Below are 20349 nucleotides of genomic sequence, written 5' to 3' on the forward strand. Positions count from 1 at the left end.
ATTAAAAAATATCTGTACTAGAAAAGAATGCTTCAGGACATGTATAGGTCACATAATGTCATTACTGTTTGAGAAATAAGCAAGCTGGTAAATGCTATACTGAGAATACGTCAGTCCCATGTTTACAGTGATGCTTCTTGAGATTTTAAGCAACATGTATCAGGTAAATGTTTTTGTCCTTTTATTTCTCTATTTTAAAAAGGAGGCTCCATAAAAAGAATTCCTTTTAAATTCTTTTAATTAGATGTAAATTTTATATCCAGCCCAAGTACATCTTCTTTCATTCGCTCGGGAACATTTAAGTGTCACTGTGGTGCACCTATCAGGGTTAGATGTGAAGACCATAGGGTGGAACATACAAGGTTGAGTGTAGTTGGGGCGGGGGTGGGGGGAGCCAATGACCAAGATGTGCCTTTGAGGAGTTCATAGTACAGCTGGAGAGAAGCCTGCGTCTTAACTACAGGATTACAATAACGTGTGATGAACACAATAAAAAGGCCACGGGAGCAGCAAAGACCTTGCCAAAGGGGCCAGGGGGCATACAGCAAAATAGACATAAAATTCTTTCCAGAGTAGAATGTTGGCTAAAGCTCTCTCCCATAGTTTCTCTAATTAAAATGATCCATCTAAACTTGTCATTACATCATCTCACTGTCCCTCACAATTGTTTCGGATTGCTGAGTTGTGACTGTGCATTCCAAGGGTATTCCGTGTGGCCACCGAAGAAAGCGCGGGACGTGAGGACAGCGTGCCTCCCTCGGGGATGTGGCTGTCGCCTGACAGGCCCCTTCCAGGCCCGTTCCCCGTGGCTCCTCCTATAGCATGGGAGAGTCTTTCCTTTTAGGACTTGGTGGCTCGACAGGTTTGGAAGGATTGGGGAAGGGGAGGCTTCCTTGAGTTCTACTGCCGGGCGAAGACAGGAAATTGAGCAAGTCAAATGGCAGAGGCAAAACCACCGTGGAAGGTTTGTCGGTGGACAGGGCTTGGAGGGTGTGGAGGTACCGCAGCTGAATAGCGGCCGGAGTGCCTGCCAGAATCTCAGCTGCCCTTCTCAGGGACTCGGATGCGGCCTTCTCCCCCTCCGCAGCGATCACCTGGGAACAGATGTGAGGAGAAGCAAAGTGGTTCTTACTCACTATTCGGTGTCCCTCAGTGAACGAGCACGGAGCACCGCCTGGCGCCAGGCCCTGTGAAGCAGCCAGCAGGCTGACGGCCTTCTTGCTCAAGGATCCTGGTCTAGGGGAGATTGGCTGCACTCTTCGTTGTAATTTAGGGCCGAATTTGTCAAGGGCCCTGACAAGCATAGTGATGTGTTAGGGGAGTTATTAATTATGTCTGCGGGGCCTTGAACGATTAGTAGGATTTTGCCATATTGAGAAAAAGTTGGCCAGCATTCTAGGCGAGGACGTGGAAGCCTGAAGCGGGGACTCCTAACCAGGGCAAAATGAACGAGTGAGCATTTCAGAGGAAAAAGCACAAAGCTCACCACCCAAGTGCCACCTTAAAGTGGACTAAGAGGACTAGACTCAGATCTAGAAGCAACTCTGCCCAGAGGACCACTTTCTTCCCTTCCTCCTCTCAACACTCCTCGGTTACTGAGCTCCTCTGGGGTGGGGTTCTTCTTTACCTGCTTTCTGTTCTTTAAGAGCAATCTGTCTCCCCTTCAGTCCTCCTTTTCCTTTTCCCAGCACCCCTCCCACCCCCACCTCCATCCCCAGGAGCTGCTGGTGGCCAGCACTGTGCGGCCGGCAGGCCTGCCTGGAGGCTGTGTGTGGCGCGACCTTCTCTTGGCTCTGGCATTGAGCGAATCGGGCCTCATCATGGTCGTCCCTCCACAGCCTGCACGCAGCTAGGGATACAGGTCTGCTGTCATTCACGCATTAACAGAGGTGACAGGTGGCTGATATTACCTAGGAAAGATGCCAGCTCGAGGGAAGAGGGATGGCGGGGTGGGGGGAGGATGCCTTTCAGGAGAGCGAGTGAAGGCAAGACTCGAGGAGGAGGAGGAGCTCACTGTTTCCAATGGCTTCAGAGGGAGGGCATCGCGGAAAAGGCTGGGTGGCATTAGTCAGGCAGCTATGAACACACTTTAAGGGAATACTTTTAATAGGGTGGGGTGGGGGGCACCAGCTCTGGATGAGTGGGAGGTGAGGAAGCAGTGGGAAACGTTCTCGGTGGGGGGCAGGCCTGCGCTGCGCTGGCTCACCCGCACTTTGGCCTGTCTCTGCGCTTCGGCCTCCACAGCCAGGGAGTGCTGGAGCCCCGCTGGCAGCCTGACATCCTTGCTGGAAAAGAAAGAGTGTGGACAGGTAGGTGTGCAGCACTGCTTTTAGCAGCCAGGGGTTCAGCCAGACTGGCCAACGTCTCTGTTATTATTTCAGGATGCCCGGCAAATTCTGATCTAACAGGGTGGCCGTCCCTAGACCTCTGAGGCCAATGGTGGGCAGAGAAGGGCCGCTCGAAAGTCAGTGCCTCAACTGCAGACACATGATCACTGATGTTACAGCAGTGCCCTGGTTTGCTCTGTGCAAGGAGAACACATTCTTTAGTTGATAGATGATTATGATCTTTCCCACTTAAGGTTTAATCTAAATCCCAGCTATTAAATTTGAACAATGAAAAACAGCTTTGATGAGCCATACTATCCGTGATAAGGGAAGGCATCTAAGTTTATGAAGGAATTGATTTTGAAAAGAGTAGAACTGACCACATAAGAGTAATAACGTTATTACATAAAAGATACAAAATTGTATTTTTACCCTGTTTGTAACTACGAAAATGACATAGCCAGAAAACAATCTGGCAGTTCCATGGAGAGTTAAACATAGAGCTACTATACGAGTCAGTAATTCTACTGCTAGGTATATGTAAAAACATGTTCCCACAAAAGCTGGCACATGAACGGGCACTGTGGTGTTCTTCAGAATAGTCCTAAAGTGGAAACAACCCAAATGTCCATCAGCGAACGAGCAGGTTAACCAGATGAGCTGTAACCACACAATGGATATTATTTGACCGTCAAAAGGAACGATGTCCTGATTCCTGCTTCACCACAGATGAACCTTGAAAACAACATGCTAAATGAAAGCAGCCAAACACAAAAGGCCATGTAACATTTGTATGAAGTGTCCAGGATAGCCAAGTACACAGAGATTAGTGTCGTCGGGCTGGGGGGAAAGGGAGCAATGAGGAGTCCCTGCTTGACAGGTGTGGGCTTTCTTTTTGGGGTGATGAGAATGTTCTGGAATTAGACAGTAATGATGGTTTCACCACTCCATGAATATAATAAAAACACTCGTACTTTAAAATGGTTATAATGGTGAGTTTTTATGTTATGTGAATTTTATCTCAAAAAATTATTTTAACTCCATGGAGAGAAAATCATGAAAGTAATTTGCCTAAATGTTACAGTGGTTGTGTTATGGCTCTGAGTCCTAGGTAATTTTTTCCTTTGTCCGAATTTATGCCAGTGTGGCTATAGTACTCATTGAAAATAATTTTTAAAAGTTATTTTAAAATAAAACCAAAATATTTCCCTTTATCACATTGTTCTTCTTGCTTAATTTCCTACCCACATTTCTGTTCTCTCCACTTTGATTCCCCAAATACAGGTCACTGAATCCAAGGCCACCTGTGGAGGGAAGAGTTGAGATGTCAGTGAGAACCTCCAGGTGAGAGTAGAGCACCCCTATGCCCTCATGGTCATTGTTCTGAACCGAGAAAGTACATTTCCTCTGAAGGAACATTCATTTCCTTTTTTGTTTTAATGTTACGGTGCCTTGCAAAAAGTTGCTTAACTTTGGGGCACCTGGGTGGCTCAGCTGGTTAAGAACCTGACCATTGATTTTGGCTCAGGTCATGATCTCAGGATCGTGAGATCGAGCCCCACATGGGGCTCCATGCTGAGTGTGGAGCTTGCTTGAGATTCTCTCTCTCTCTCCCTTTGCCACTCTCCCTGCTCTCTCTCTCTCTTAAAAAAATAAAGTTGCTTAACTTTGCACAGTGCCACTCAATAAATACTTGTGGAATTAAAGATGGTGTGGTAGGCTGAATAATGGCTCCCCAAGACATCCATGTTCTTATCTCTGAAACCTGTGAATGTTACCCCAGAAGAGACCTTGCAGATGGGATTAAGTTAAAATCGCCCCATTTATGGGGCGATTATCTAGGATCTTCCCTGTGGGGCCCAAATGCAGTCACAAGTATCCTTTTAAGGGGGAACAGAGGGAGATGTGACTACAGAAGAGGAGAAGGTGATGTGATTCTGTGGGCAGAGTTTGGAGGGATGGGCTGTGAAGATTGAGGAAGGGGCCACGAGCTGGGGAAACGGGGCTGCTAGAAGATGGAAAAGGCAAGGAAATGATTTCTCCTCTTGGAACCTCCAGAACGAAGCTGCCCTGCTGACACCTTGACTTTGGCCCCAGTGAAACTATTTTTGGACTCCTGGCCTTCAAAACTGTATGAGATTAAATTGGCATTGCTGTAAGTCACCAAGTGTGTGGTAATTTGTCACAGAAGCAATGGGAAACCAATACAGACAGTGAAGTTGATAAATCTGTTTTAAGATGCACTTATTAGAGAACCAGAGTCTAATCTCTCCCAAATGGTTTTCATTTAGAGGTGCTTCCTTCCTGCCGGTGGCCCCTGTTTGCCCCACCTCCCAGGCCCAGAAGGCAGAAGACGATGAACTGTAGGCTCTGGAAAAGAGGGGCAGGGCATGGCACGCCCCGGGGGGGGGGGCCCTACTCTTTTCTGGTTCACTGGTGTCTGGTGATTTCTCAGTGGCTGGACAGCTAGCTAGCTTAGTGCACCGAGAGCCCTGAGAAGGCTGACTCATCTGGGGGGGGGGGAGGGGGTGATGAGAGGAAGGAGTGTTGAAAAGACCTCGCACAGGAGGTGGCATCTTAAAAGACAAATAGGACTTCGCCTGTGGAGAAAAGGGAAACATTCCTTGCAGAGGAGGCCCATGGAAAATGCCGGAGGAACGCTGAGGGGGATGGAGGGTTAGCCGACGGGGGAGGGGGCGGTTGGGGGGGAGATGGCAAGGGGTGGGGCTACAACAGTTGGCTCATTTGTTCACTCATCCGGAGAACATTATCTGCCTGCTGTGTGACCTTGTCCTCTCTCCTTTAGAGGGGAGGGGTGAACAGGAAGAGAGGCTGAGGGTGCCGAGGGGGAGCACGCTGGAGTGGTTTTTTTTTTTTTTTTAAGATTTTATTTATTTATTTGACAGAGAGAACACAAGCAGGGGGAGTGGGAGAGGGAGAAGCAGGCTTCCCGCCGAGCAGGGAGCCCGATGCGGGGCTCGATCCCAGGACCCCGGGATCATGACTTGAGCCGAAGGCAGACGCACAATGACTAAGCCACCCAGGCGCCCCTGGAGTGGTTTTTAATTTCCAGAGCAGGAACTGCCCGTGTCCCTCTTGTTCTAATTTCTTGTTTCTTTTTAGTTCTCTTGTTTCTGAATTTGTCCCTTTTCCACCAAGACTCTAATCTCAGTTTTATAAGTAACAAGCTGGACAAGTCACCTGCGAAGATGAGTGAGTGCTCGGGCACCATCACTACCTAAATGCCTTTGGTCCTCCGGCCCTTCTGCTGGAGGACCTCCTTTTGGCGAGACAACATTCCGACCTTCCTGACTCAATTCTGGGCCAGGGAGCCTGTGGCCCCCACGACAGGCTCCCCGACTGGTGGTAACTGCCATTTGGCCAGCTGCCAGGAATCCGGCTTTGTTCTCCCGTCTCAATACCTTTGCCACATTGTCTTGGTAAGAAGGGAAGATGCCACCGTGGCCGCGGGTGAAGAGGCCGAGCTTGCCGCCTGGCGGCTGGATGGGGCTGCCCGTGAGGCACTTCCTGCTCCTTGATTCCCTCCCTAATTCCCAATCAATTAAATCTCAGTAATTGATTGGGAGATTAATCATGTAAGGGTCTGTGACATTTTCTTTTTAGCTGAAAGTCTTATTTGAACTAACTTTGCCTGTTTCCCCAGCTAGACTGTCAGCTCCCAGGAACCATGCCTTCTCATGTCTGTGGGACCAGCCACGTGTCCCACGTGGCCCCATCCTCCCTGCCAGCTCTCTTTGGGCTCTGGGGGCACGTTCCAGTGAGTGTAGAGCCACCGGGGTGAGGGGATGAAGGGCAGAACCTGTGGCAATGACTGACTAGTCATCACCTGGTTGACTCAGGGTCAATCTGGCAACCTCTCACTCAGCTGTCAGCTCCTTGAAGGATGGTACCTTCAACAGTGAACGCCTGCCAGATGCTTCCATTGCATGTGCTTCAATAAATGACCGATGAAGAAATGAATAAAAGAGAAAGAGGTATTTCAACATATTAGATGATAAATTTGTTGAAGTACCTTTATATCTTGGGCAATGCTCTTCCTCTCTAGAAGAATTTCAGTGAGGGATCGGTGTGCTAGGAGACGCTTCATGGTGGTCTGTACAAGAAATTGGACAGCTCTGGGCATGTGAGCAAGACTGCTTAGGAGGAGAGAGGCATTTTCCATTCGATAGTAGCAGATGGCATCCATCTCCATTATAAACATGTCTTTGGTCACAACCTGGGCAGAAAAAAGAGTTTGGAGAACATGATTTTTTTTTTTTTTAAGGTTTTTATTTATTTATCAGAGACAGAGAGAGAGAGTGCACAAGAAGGAGGAGGGGCAGAGGCAGAAGGAGAAGCAGACTCCCCACTGAGCAGGGAGCCCAATGTGGGACTCGATCCCAGGACCCTGGGATCATGACCTGAGCCAAAGGCAGCCACTTAACCGACTGAGCCACCCAGGCGTCCCGAACAGGACTTAGTTTAGTGCTCCTTTCCCAGGGGGATGATAGAGAAGCTAAATGTGTTCAAGGGAAATTTTCTCAGTAAGATTATAGGAAAAAAAAAAAGAGTCGTTGGCCCACCCTTTTATTCGAAATAGATGTGTTTTTGAAGATTATGGAGTTTTTATGAAATACACTAAAGAACTCACAATTTAAAAGAATCCTGTTGTAAATAGTTTTGTAAAAATATCAGGAATAATTTTCTCAGACAAAAACATTCAGTTAATTGTATATCAGGTCTTTTTAAACTGATGCCAAGGGGCACCTGGGTGGCTCAGATGGTTAAGCATCTGTCTTTGGTTCAGGTCATGATCCTGGGGTCCTGGGATGAAGCCCCACATCAGGCTCCTGGCTCAGCAGGGAGCCTGCTTCTCCCTCTCCCTCTGCTCATGCTCTCTCTCTCTCTGTATGTCTGTCAATTGAATAAATAAAACAAAAATCTTAAAAAAAAAAAAAAAAACCCGATGCCAAAAAATGTGCTTAAAAGAGAAGCACGTTCTGGGAAACAAGTGCTCTGATATGTTGTTTGCTGAGTGTCCACTAGGGGGCAGACTGGTGCTACACACCAAGAGACCTAAAAGCTGCTCATTCTCAACATTTCCATTTTTAGACACTTATCACAAAGACATATTTTTAAGGATTTAGCTGCAAGGATGTCATTCATAGTATTGTTTATTATAATAAAAAATTAGAAATCAATTAATATTCGCAACAGGGAATTGTGAATTGTGGTACATCCATACAATGAAATGCTATGTGTCCATTTAAAACAAAGGGCGCCTGGGGGGCTCAGTGGGAAGAGCAGGCGACTCTTGATCTCGGGGTTGTGAGTTCAAGCCCCATGTTGAGTGTAGAGATTACTTAAAAATAAAATCTTGAAAAAAAATAAGACAAAGGGGTAGAAATATAGCTAATATATGAAAACATGATCCAACAGAGTATTGAGGGAAAAAAGACACGTTATGAGATAGTATGATATGTACACCTGTCTGTAAATATAACCACATACATAGAAAAATTTGAAAGGATACACTCTGATAAAAGGGGAAGCTAGCCTAGCCAAGCTGACACATAAAATTAACCATCACAAAGTCCTTTGCCCATTTTTAAGTGAGTTGTTTGCTTTCTTGTTGATTTGTAAGATTTCTTTATATATTATGGGTATTAATCCCTTATCAGAAGTATTATTTGCAAATATTTTCTCCCACCCATAGGTTATCTGTTTATTCTTTTGATTGTGTCCTTTGATACACAGGAGTTTTTAATTTTGATACAGTCCATATCTCTACTTTCCTCTTCGACTTTTGAGTTAAATAGTCATTTTGACTTGGACCAGAATTGGTAGCTCAGCCATACAAAACGAAGAGAGAAAGCAAAATCCATCATTTGACTTACCTCATGAAAGGGTATCTCCAAAGTTTGGAGGCGAAGGTCAACCTTGTGGTAGGTATCCAGGCAGGGCAAAAAGAAGAAAAGGCCTAGAAGAGGGGGGTGGAGAAATTGACAGGTGAATGGTTAGTATGGAGATTGTTTGGGGTTCACCTCTTCGGGGTGAGGTTGCATATCGCATTGCTTTCCTTAGCCTCCAACTACACACAGACTGGGCAATCCCACCTCTATCCTGATAGTGAGTTTGTGGTTGCTAAAGTTACCAGACAATTTTTTGTTCAATCTAGAACACTTTTGAGGGTGAAAGGTGAGCGTTGTTACAACTTACTCCAGGACGACAGACATAAGCGGGGATTAATCCCAGCAAAATGGGCTGTATGGTCACCTTGGTCATGGTGCTAACCCCTCCAGATTTTGAGTAACATGTCTGTCTTCTTCACTAGATTTAACTCCCTAACGAGAGTGTCTCATGCACCCTCGTTAGTTTTAGTGCTTGACTTGGTGCCTTTTAGGGGCTCTGTAAAATTATTTTTGAATCCATGCATGTACCAACATGACCAACTTTAGAGCCGGCAACCTCCATGTGGTACTTCTTAAAATGTGAACCACAGAGGGTATCACAATAGCAATATCATGATACCAGCTTCATGTTACCTAATGTAATATACAAGGTCAATGTGCAATAAGTATTTTTAAATTGATTTATTGAGATTTTCTGAGAGCCACTGGACAGTGTGGGCTCCTGTAAGAGCCAACAAGCAGCACCTCACAGAGCCCAGGACCTCTCTGAGGAGCAGCCCAGCTACTAGCCCTTTCTAGCCCCAATAAAGAAGGATGCAGAAAACTAGAACCAGAACAAGATGGTCCCTGTCCTAGACCACAGGGTCTGGTTCTACTTTTGCGTGGACCCATCTGTTTGTTTTGAATTGTCAAACTCGGATTTGTGTCTTCTAGTCTAGTCTCTGTTCTCTACTTGTTTCTGTAAAGCTGGCTTGGAACTTCCAATATATGCACCTGGGACTTCGCTCCTTCCCATGCCTTTCTGGCTAGCTGGAATCTCCAAACCCCAACTACTTTAGACTTTGTGGACTAACCATATTTCTATCTGTGCTTGGACCTCTGGACATCAACTCCACTAGACTTTAAGGTCCTAGAGATCAGAAACCATCTCATTTATCCATCTTCACCTCCTGGGCAGTTATACAATATCTAAGACACAGGAAGTGCTCCATCTATGTTTTCTAAATTCCATGAACCAAAGGCCAATTTGTCACTCGGATGCTGGACTTTTCCTATCTCCCATGGTTTGGTCTGACCCCCTGTATCTGAACTAGCTCAGCTTTGCTCAGCACTCTAACCAAAACATGTTCTGCTCAAACCAGTGCCCAGCCACGGGTCCTAAGCCTACTTGCTAGTCCAGCCAGCCTGGCCCCGGCACTTGACTCTGCACCCAGCCTCTTTCTTGGCCACTGTTACCCGATAGTAATGCTCTCTGAAGAATCTTTCATAACCTGTGTTACAAGTAACAGATTAGAAAATGCAGATATCACAAATCAGGTTATGTCATATAATCTGAGGTCCATATTACAAATATGCACAGATTGAAGAAACTGGCAAGTCTATGAGGGGTAGAAGGGTGTTTCATACCAGGGCCTTTGGCTCTTCCAGGAAGCAGGTGTCCCAGTCGGAATATTATTACTCTCTCATACTCTTGTACGACCTAAAGGGAAAAATAATACTTTTGAAACACTCCAAGAAAGAAAAATAAAGTCTTCAAAAGGACTTGGCACACGAGAGTGATCCTAGATACCAGAAAACTTTAGTTTTGAGAACCAAGAAAAAATTTCTATTAATATTTACATTTCCAAAATCTACACTTGGTAAGTGTAGAACTTCAGAAACCAGTGCAAGTATATTGGCCACGTTAATTTTAGAGTCCATGAACAGAATTTTGATTAAAGAGTCATGATTATCTAAAAAATAATGCTTCTACTACCTCCAACATATCGAAATCAAGAAAATCACAGCATGTTTAATCTTGTATTTTGCTGTGACTTCTGCCATTATTAGCTTTTATATGGATCCCACATTTGCTATTTAATAGAAATAGCTATTAAATAGCTATTTGTTTCAAACAGCAATTTCTTCTGAGGTTGCTTCAAAATTATTCATTTGGGTTTCAATTTGCCAATTCTCATTGGTGATTGTATCTAGAAAGATTAAGTGTGCCCTGAAAATATGTAGTTATTTTTAAATGACAAAAAGGGAGATTCTCTGTGTAGAAATTTTTGCATGTTAGGAGAGAAACAGGAAAGTTAACACACACTACTTCAAAAATAAACTTCATTTTTCTGGCCCAGTATCAAAATCTGGGTTCTTTTTTTTTTTTTTTTTAAAGATTTTATTTATTTATTTGACAGAGAGAGACACAGCGAGAGAGAGAACACAAGCAGGGGGAGTGGGAGAGGGAGAAGCAGGCTTCCCGCGGAGCAGGGAGCCTGATGTGGGGCTCGATCCCTGGACCCTGGGATCATGACCTGAGCCAAAGGCAGATGCTTAACGACTGAGCCACCCAGGTGCCCTTTTTTTTTTTTAAGATTTTATTTATTTATTTGACAGAGAGAGACACAGCGAGAGAGGGAACACAAGCAGGGGGAGTGGGAGAGGGAGAAGCAGGCTTCCCGCGGAGTAGGGAGCCCGATGCGGGTCCCGATCCCAGGACTCTGGGATCATGACCCGAGGTGAAGGCAGACACCCAACGACTGAGCCACCCCGGTGCCCCAAAATCTGGGTTCTACTACTTGCTTACCATTAGCTTATTTGGTCTGTTTATTTGTATATATGCCCCACCCGTGAACTTCTGTTCACGGATTATTTGTGACTGTAGACATGTTTTCCTTCTTCATCCTCCCTCCACTTTAGAAAGCTCCACTGAATGATAATTAGTCAAATATGAAAATGTCATGAAGAGACCAAAAGTAACACATTTTGAAGTGTGCTTCCTAAGGGAACAGGCTCCCTTACCCCACTGTAAGTCCCTTGGGGTCAAGTACCAGGTCTTGTTGATCCTTCCGAGGTTTACAACTCCTGTGCCTGAATCTTGCCTTGTTTGTTGAAACAATGAATGAGGATGAATGCCTAGATTTGGTTCCCAGAGCAGGCCCCAGGCATCCCCGATTTCCTGGCTCCCTGGCATTACTTGTTTCATTTCTGCTTTTACTGGGAGAAACAAATTCTTCCTAGAGATGCAGAGGAGCCTTACTCCTTCAAGACCTTGGTTAAATGTTACACATCATTCTGCTTTAGTATCCTCTACCTAATTGACTTTTAGGGTTTACCATCTTTTTTTCCCCCCTAAAGATTTATTTAATTATTTTAGAGAGTGAGAGAGAACACACATGCACAGGGAGGCGCAGAGGGAAAGGGAGAGAGAATCTTCAAGCAGACTCCCTGCTGAGCACAGAGCCTGATGTGGGGCTCAACCCCAGGACCCTGAGATCATGACCTGAGTCAAAATCAAGAGTCCAATGCTTAACCCACTGAGTCACCCAGGTCCCAAGACAAAATGGAATTTAAAACAAATACAAAAATGTGCTAGTGATAAAGAGAGACATTGTATAACAATAAAAGGGTCAATGTGTTAGGAAAGTATAACAATGATGAACATACATGTACCTAAAAACAGAGATCTAAAATATAAGAAGCAAAAACCAAAAGAACTGAAGGGAGAAATAGACAATTCAAGCAACAAAAATAGTTGGAGAATTTAATATTCCACTTTCAATCATGTAGAGAACAACTAGACAGAAGATAAACAAGGAAATAAGACTTGAGCAACACGATACATAAACTAGACCTAACAGACATCTACAACACAACACCCAACAACAGCAAAATACACTTTCTTCTCAAGAACACATGAAATATCGGGGCTCCTGGGTGCTCGGTTGGTTAAGCGTCTACCTTTGACTCAGGTCATGATACCGGAGTACCAGGATTGAGCCCTGCATCGGGCTCCCTGCTTAGTGGGGAGTCTGATTCTCCGTCTGACTCTCTCCCCTCTGGTGCCCTCTCTCTCTCACTCTCTCAAATAAGTAAAAATCTTTAAAAGAATAAAAAGAACACATGAGACATCTGTAGGATAGATCAAATGCTAGTCATAAAACAAACCTCAATAAATTTAAAACTATTGAAATTATACAAAGTATATTATCTGATTACAATGGAATGAAATTGGAAATCATTAACAAGGAAGTTTGGGGAATTCACAAATATATAGAAACTGAATGACATACTCTAAAATAACCAATGGATCAAAGAAGAAATCAAAAGAGACATTAGAAAATATTTTGAGCTGAATGAAAACAAAAACACAGACACCAAAACATATGGGATGCAACTAAAGCAGTGCTTAGAGGAAAATTTATAGCTGTAGATGCCTACAATAAAAGAGAAGAAATACTCAAAATAAAACCCTAATTGTCTACCATAAGACACTGGATACAGAAGAGCAAACTAACCCTAAGGCAAGCAGAAAGAAGAAAATAAGGAAGATTAGAGTGGAAATAAATGCAATAGAAAATAGAAAAATAATAGAGAAAATCAAAGTTGGTTCTTTGAAAAGATCAACAAAATTGACAAATATTTAGCTAAATGGACCAGGGGAAAAAAAAAGAAGACTCAAATTTCCAAAATCAGGAATGAAAAAGGAATGACAGGAACATCATTACTGTCCGTACAGAAATAAAAAAAAAGATTATAAAAGAAAATACTATGAAAGACTATATGCCTCAAAATAGATATAACTTAGGTGAAATGGACAAATCCCTGTATAGATGCAACTACCGAAACTGACTTGAGAAAAACAAAAACAAAAACAAAAACAAAAAAAAACCCTGAAAAGACCCAGAAGTAAAAGACTGAATTAGCAGTTTTGAAATTTCCCACAGAGAAAAGTCCAGAACCAGATGATTTCACTGGTGAATTGTGCCAAACATTTAACAAGAAAGTAATACCAGTCCTTCACAGATTCTCCCCCAAAACCAAAAAGGACAGAAATCCGTCCAATTCTTTCTCTGAGGCCAGTATTACCCTGATGCCAAAACAAGAGAGACATCCCGAGAAAACTACAGACCAATATCTCTTAAGAATATAGAATCTTAAAACCCTCAACAAACTACCAGCAGCCTGAATCTGGGACCATATAAAGAGAATTAGACACCATAGCCAAGTGGGGTTTATACTGGGAACACACAGTTGGTTTAACATCCAAAATGCAATGAATGTAATACACCATCTCAATAGAATAAAGGGCAAATACCACTTGATGATCTCAATGGATGCAGAAAAGACACTGGACAAAATCAACACCCTTTTGTGAGAAAGGAGGAGGGGGAGGAAGACGGGAGGAGGAAGGGAGGAGGGGGGAAAAGGGGGAGGAGGGGGAGAGGAGCCTGCATGAGGAGTGCAATCAGCAATGGCCCCAGCAGCACCTGTAGCCTTCTAGCCAAGGACATGCTCTTCCCCAGCAGCCCCAGCCAATGATAACAATGGCGGGGCTACTCGGGCCCGGCCATTTCTGCCCATCAGGAAACTCCTCTTTGAAGCCAACTTTGCTCTGGAGTTCCCTCTCAGGCTGGCCAACACTACACCCCAGTCGGAGGCTCCTTCTGTCCTATCCTTCCTTCAGTTCTCATAGCACAGGTGTCAGACCTGCATCATTGTCTGAAGGCTCCCTCTGCCTACTTTTATTCTCTCTCCCCTTAATCTTTCACAGACAGTGCCTCCCAATAAATCCCTTGCATTTCAAATTCTGTCTTGGCATGTGCTTCCCGAACAGACATGGCCTTCATTTACTTCAGGGACAGGCATGTGTAACCACCTGTGGGCCAAATCGTCGTTCATGGAATAGAAGCTGCCTGAGAAGTTTCCTAGAGTGCCAGAAATGGACACCATCATCTATTCTGGGCTGACCTCTGTGTTGCAGGATGCAGATGACCTAGACGTAGACCCTGACCTGAGGGCTCTCAGTCTAATGGGAGAGATTGGGTGTCGACAAAGAGTATACGCGCGGTAAGTGCTGGAATGGATATGAAAGCAGAGAGACAAGAACACAAGGAAGGAAGTGATAGTCTGGGGGAGTCAAGGAAGGCTTCACAGTTACATGAGAGCAAGGTCTGAAAGGAATAAGAGCTCTCCTGGCAGAGGAGTGGGAGGTGAGGCCATTCCATGTGGAACAGACAGCACATACAAAGTCACAGTGGAGTGGACCTGGGGTCACTGAGAGGCACAAGGAAATTCCTTATTGGGTTCTCAAGAAGTCTTACCTTTATGCAGAACCAGATCGAAAAAGGGAAGGTCACAATGATGAAGAGCAGGGATGTGAGGACAAGGAGCCACTCACAGACCCCTAAACCTGAAGACTTGGTACCTAAAAAAAAAAAAAAAAAAAGGAAAAGAATAATTATATTAGAATGTTACCATATTCACTGACCAGTACTTGTTGGTCCCGTTCTTGGTAGGAGGATCACAGCAGTGTGTAGACTTTGCTGGAAATTTAGAGGGAGCTGGATATCACTGGTCAGTTCACATGACGGGACATTGTCTGTGAAGGGCTCTGTGGGGCTGTGGAAGGTGGAGCAGGCTTCTGGAAAGGCAGTAGTGGGGTACCTGGAAGAAGCACAGAATCTGGGCAGAAGGTCTGGGTTCGAGTTCTGCTCCACCATTTTCTGTCCAGTGACTTTAAGCAAGGCATATGAACTCTTCAAACGTGTTTCCTCATCTACACAGTGGGGATGCTAACTAGCTCATAATAACTATCTCATAGCTGTCTCACGAGATAGTCTTCACAGCGTTGATGTATGAAATTTCGTATATAATGAAAATCACTGAAGTGTGCTTACCATGTATCAGGTGTTGATTCTGAAATGATTCAAACCACATGTGTGCAGAGGCTCACCTTCCCTGAAATGACTTCCCCGTCTACCACCTGCCCCAAATGTCTCAAATTCCTCCATTAGAGTCCCTTCTTTGGATTAGGGTGTGGATCTCTAGGCAGTCTTTGAAAAATCATCTCTCTGGGGTAATATTAGCCTAGTAGTGTCTGTAAATAAAAGTAATGAGGAACTGGACTGCAGAACGTCCATGTTGCTTGAGTGATAAATGAAAATATTTCAGGGAAAGTTAATCTCAAGAACACAAGCCTCCTGGGTTATTTACATTGTGTGCCCAGGGCCTAGAATAGTGTCCGACACAATAGAGGTTCTCCATAAATATTTGTTGAATTGTAAGGATGAAGGAGTGCATAGAAAAAATTATTTAAATGTAACAGTTATGGAAACCTCAAGAATATTAATCTCTAGGTACTGGGAAACTGGCCAAACGGATACTATTTGTGAGTTTAAAAACATCATACAGGTGTTGACTAAAGATTAGGAAGGTGAAAAGCCTAATTTTAAGGGATGGGGGAAAAAGAGGAAAACTAGTTGGTAGGCTTGAATATTTGATTTCTGTGCCTGGAAAATAATTGGAAGGATCATCACCAAATTGATCACTTGGTACACAAGCTGCATCAGCCCAGAACTAACATCAGTGCTAAATGCTATAATATGGTAGTTCCCGAAGTGTGTCCCACAGAACACTAATCCCACAGGGTGCTCTGCAAAGCAAGAGTTCCCTGGGAAAACAAGTTTAGGAAATCCTGGGTTCTGTGTCCTACTTCTAGAGTTCCCTAGTGCTCATCTGCATTTTGAGGCGAGGGGAATCCCTGCAGTAAAGAAGCATTCTTAGCTTTGTTTAACCCAGGATTTCCCAAACATTTGACAAGGCAATGTTTTCTCCAAGGAAATTCATGATCCATAAAATTTATTTCTCATGCAATCTATTTTGGGAAATGCTACTCTATCAACATCATGTTAGTTTTTCTTTTTTTTTTTAACATCATGTTAGTTTTTACAATATTCTTCCTTAAGGACAATAAGGGTGGTATTGCCATGTTTAATTAGTTTATACATATTTCACTTGCCAGTGGTAACCATGGCAAGTAAAAAGAAATAAATACATATACAGACAAAATAGCATTTCATAAAGGAAGAAAGGCCTCAAAATGCCTTCACATAAGAGTTAGAGATGTGAACAAAAAACTAATATTTATACCCCAAATTTACTTACAGCTTTACTCACAAAGTATTGTTCTCTTGGAATGAGTTCCTTGAATATTCACATTGTTCGGTTTACATGAATAGTGAAATATTAAATGTTAGGGCAGGAAGAGCCTTAGATATGACATAGTCTAAGAATCTCCAACATTTTGGTAAGGTGGAGCTCCTTCATCTCTCCCAAGTCTTAAGGAGCCTGGTGGGAGGTGAGGAGAAGGAAGTGTTGTTGCTCCTCTTGCTTCCAGGGCCCCTGGAAGCCACAGAAACTTCCCAGACAAGGGCTCAGCAAGGCCTCAATGGGACTTCTCATCTATTGCTTGGGGTCTTGGGCTCTAGTCACTTTATAGCTGGAGAGACTGAATGAGGCCCACAAAGGTGACACTCCTTGCCTGAGGCCACACAGCTGGTGGCACTGCTGGGACCGTGACCCGGAAGCAGGGGCAGCACCGTGCAAGGATGGGCTTTTCGGTCAGGCCATCGTACTCTGGAATTCTGGCCCCTCCATTTCCAGCTGTAGGTCTCTGGCAAGGTACTTAATTTCCCCACATGTTTTCCGGTCAGTGATGCGGAAACGGTAATACTCAGTACAACACCCAGTGTGTGCCTGGCACATAGTAAAGACTCCACACATGGGGGCTCCCTTCGTGGCTCACCCCAACCGATGTGGTTTGACACACAGTTACAAGACCTCTCACCTCAGCAATACTGTAGCATTGAACCTAACAAACCTTTAATGCCTGGAAGTTTCTGACTGATGAAAGGGCATCCATTGGGCAAAAGGGCATTAACATGGTCCATACAAACTGCACCCCAACTGTAGGAATCTTTGTCAAATCGTACCTTTCAATGTTCCCGCATATACTGCATTGCTGGTAACCAGGAAATGATGTTAAAATTTCATGGCCCTCAGAAAGCAAAATAACACACAATTCCTTACTGACTTTCCTTGAGACCACTGTCATTCTACACTTAAGGTGTGATGAATTTTTTTTCTTCCATTCACTACAAAAAAGGACTGGAAGCAGATAAATTTGTTCCTAAGAGTTGCTTTACCCACAGAAGCCAAAAAGATATTTTTCGCCGTGATTCCCTCCTTTGGTCTAACTTTCCTCTATTTTAGCTTGCAAGTGTTCTGTTCAAATTGGGTCTGTTCTTTGCTCCAAGCGTTGTGCAAAGTGCTTTGGATGGTATATCTCCTCTTATCCTCACACCTACCCTCCGAGGTAGGTACTGTGGTCATTCCCCTAGCATAGCTGGTTAAGGCCCCACCTCTGATCAATGGCTAGCAAGCTAAGATTTAAATTCAGGTCTAGCTCTTCTCCACTTGGCTCTGAGGCCAAAGGATCACCCCAAAGAAAGTTTAAAATACTTTTAGGTAAGACTGAGGGGTGGGGATGAGGAGAGAAGAATAAGCTGCCCAGTTGCCCAGAACCACCAGTTCATGCATGTTTTACTTAAATTAGGTGCCCATATACTCTTCCTTGGCCACAAAAACCGCTGCAAGATTCCTTTGCCAAAAGCGTTCATTGCTCCCCAACCTGGACCACTCTCCCTCCCACTTCCTATCCATGGCTCGCCTCTGAGACCAACGGTATTTAGTTGACGTTATCTGTATTTCTTCTGATGTATTTGGGTCCCCACACTGGGCAGGACGTCCGCGGGTCCTAACTCAGGCCTTTCATTTCCTGGGAATCCGAGCAGGTCCAGGAGGCTGCTCTGGCCTCGGTGGCTCTCAGCGCCGTGACTCGTTTCCCTCGATCGGCCATCCCTTGGGTACCACGTGGAAAGGCCACCCCGCCTCCCACATCCCCGACCTGCCATACCTTCCTCGGGCCGCTCGCTCTCCAGCAGCGCCACCACCTCGGTGCCCTCCTCACCGGAGCCCCGGACCTCATCCACGTCCACCACGGTGGCTGCGGGCGCGGGGGACTCCCCCCGACTCCCCGCCCGCTCGCGCCCTGCGTCCCGGCGCCCACGGCCTCCGCCGCCCCTCTCCGCCCTCGCCCTTTTGTTCTCCTTGTGGGGGGACCCGCCGCCTCTCCCGTGGGACTCTCTGGAGGAGCTCCGAGCCCTCCTCTCCATCGTCGGGAGCCGGCCCGGGAGCGCTGTCCGGGCGGAGTGACCCGCGGGCGCGACCCGGGACGGTAATGACCGTGGGCGGGCGCGGGGCGGGGCGCGGGGCGGGGGCTCTGCTCGCCGGGAGGCGGGACCGCGGGCCCTTCCAGCCCCCAGACTCGGGCGATCTCCCGCGACGCGTTTGTGTGAAGCCCGTGTGCCGCCTCGTGGTGTTTGAACATGGGTTTCTACAGACGACGATCTAGCTGTAAAGCAGGTTCAAGTTGCCTGCCCCACCCCGGGGGCCCGCAAATCGCCGAAAGTGCGGGGGCTCCGCGCGGGATTTGTGAACGTCGTAGGAACTAGGGAATGTGGTCCTCGTGCAGCGCTAGACAGCTGGAGAGAACAGAAGAGGTCGACGAATTAGGGTCCCCAAGCGCCCCCTTATCCTCCTGGAGGCTTCCCGAGGGCGCCTCTCCCCCCTCCCCCTCATTTATTTTATATCCTGGCCCTACTCTTTCTGCTGATGCTTTGTAAATAAGAGGTATTGGTGTGGGCGGACTACTCCTGGGAGGATTTACATTTCAAAAGGTTGGGGGGGGGGGAGTTTCCTTTCCTAAAAGGAAAACTCTTTTAGGCCCCTTTCTTCTCTTTCACATACACTCTCTCTCGTATTTGCATTTATATTTATTTTTATTAGCTTATTATTGTGTTTACTAATGCTTAAGCCTGTTGATGTAATGCTTCTTGAAGAATCAGAGAACGGAAGGGGTTTAACTTTTGTTTTAGGAAAGGGATGCTTTTGCCCTTGGCTAGGCTCTGTTCGCATGCCTCCTTGATGAAGGCAGGACTTGGACTTTGTCAAGGTTCATTGGCCAAGCTCCATCTATCAGCGAACTGGGGGGGAGGGGGGCTGCCCCACTTGCTTCTGAGGAACTTGAAACATGGAATACATTTATTTATCCTTTACCCTCTATTGATCACTTGTTTCTCACTGAATGGGTAACCCTTCAAATTCGAGATTTATGATTCTACTCCAACAGCTCAGATCAGGATGGCAGAAATAAGGTTCGTTTATTTGTATTTTTCAATATCTACTTAGAGTTCACACAGGTTTTCCTCTCAAAAACCTTATTAAAGGGACCGAAGTAACTTACATGGCTCTGGAAAAACCATTCCACTACTTTCTTTTATATATTCCAAGTTAGGCCACTAGGAATAAAATAATTATTTTACAATTATATTTACAAGATTGATAATAAAGTAATTTAAATAGATTTGTTTTTTCTCTCTAAACCTGATTATTGTATGGGTGACGTAAGGGAGGCAAATGTTTCCTCTGAGTGCCTGACTCAATTAATAGTTCCTGCCTAGAGAACGACATTGAGAAAAATTCAGAAGCTGAATTGGGCCCATAGAGGAAAAAGTATCATGATTACTTAATATTCACTCAAATTAACAGTTGCAATTAAACACAGTTTATCATCCTGTAAAGATTTCCCTGTTCAGAAAAGCATGAAACCGATTGTAGCATTTATTATTTTTTCTCAGCCTTTGATTCTCTTGTGAATTAATTTGATCTGGGGTTCTAGCTATACATTCCTAAAATAAACTTGCACCTCAGTTTTTACTCCAGTAATTGGCCAAATGATAATCTCAAAACTGCACCCTGTCTGCCAATAAGATAGAGGGATTTCTTGCAGGAGAAAAACTGATGAGAAAAAGGTCCTACTTGGCATTGGAGTGCATGTTGGGTGCTTCTTCTCAATCTGCTGTGGGACCTGGATAAATTACATAAGTGGGACCTGCTGTGGGACCATGGATAAGTTACATAATCTGTACTTCGTTTTCTGTATCCACACATAACAGTAATACAAGGGCCTGCTTATAACACAATGCTGTCGGGGTTATGGATGGCAA

At 45.0% G+C, this 20349-nt stretch overlaps 1 protein-coding gene across 1 annotated transcript; it reads right to left on the reverse strand.

The window, feature by feature from the left end:
- Positions 1-79: 79 nt before the first annotated feature.
- On the reverse strand, positions 80-18482 carry NPHS2 (NPHS2 stomatin family member, podocin). The gene is made up of 8 exons (XM_036120953.2): positions 18198-18482; positions 14545-14648; positions 9866-9938; positions 8225-8307; positions 6361-6564; positions 3576-3631; positions 2207-2285; positions 80-1094 (listed from the first exon to the last, which is right to left on the reverse strand). The coding sequence occupies exons 1-8, from the start codon at positions 18454-18456 to the stop codon at positions 816-818; spliced, it is 1137 nt and encodes a 378-aa protein (XP_035976846.2). The 5' UTR covers positions 18457-18482; the 3' UTR covers positions 80-815.
- Positions 18483-20349: the final 1867 nt, after the last annotated feature.

The sequence above is a fragment of the Halichoerus grypus genome, chromosome 7 (genome assembly GCF_964656455.1).
Source record: "Halichoerus grypus chromosome 7, mHalGry1.hap1.1, whole genome shotgun sequence".
NCBI lineage: Eukaryota > Metazoa > Chordata > Mammalia > Carnivora > Phocidae > Halichoerus > Halichoerus grypus.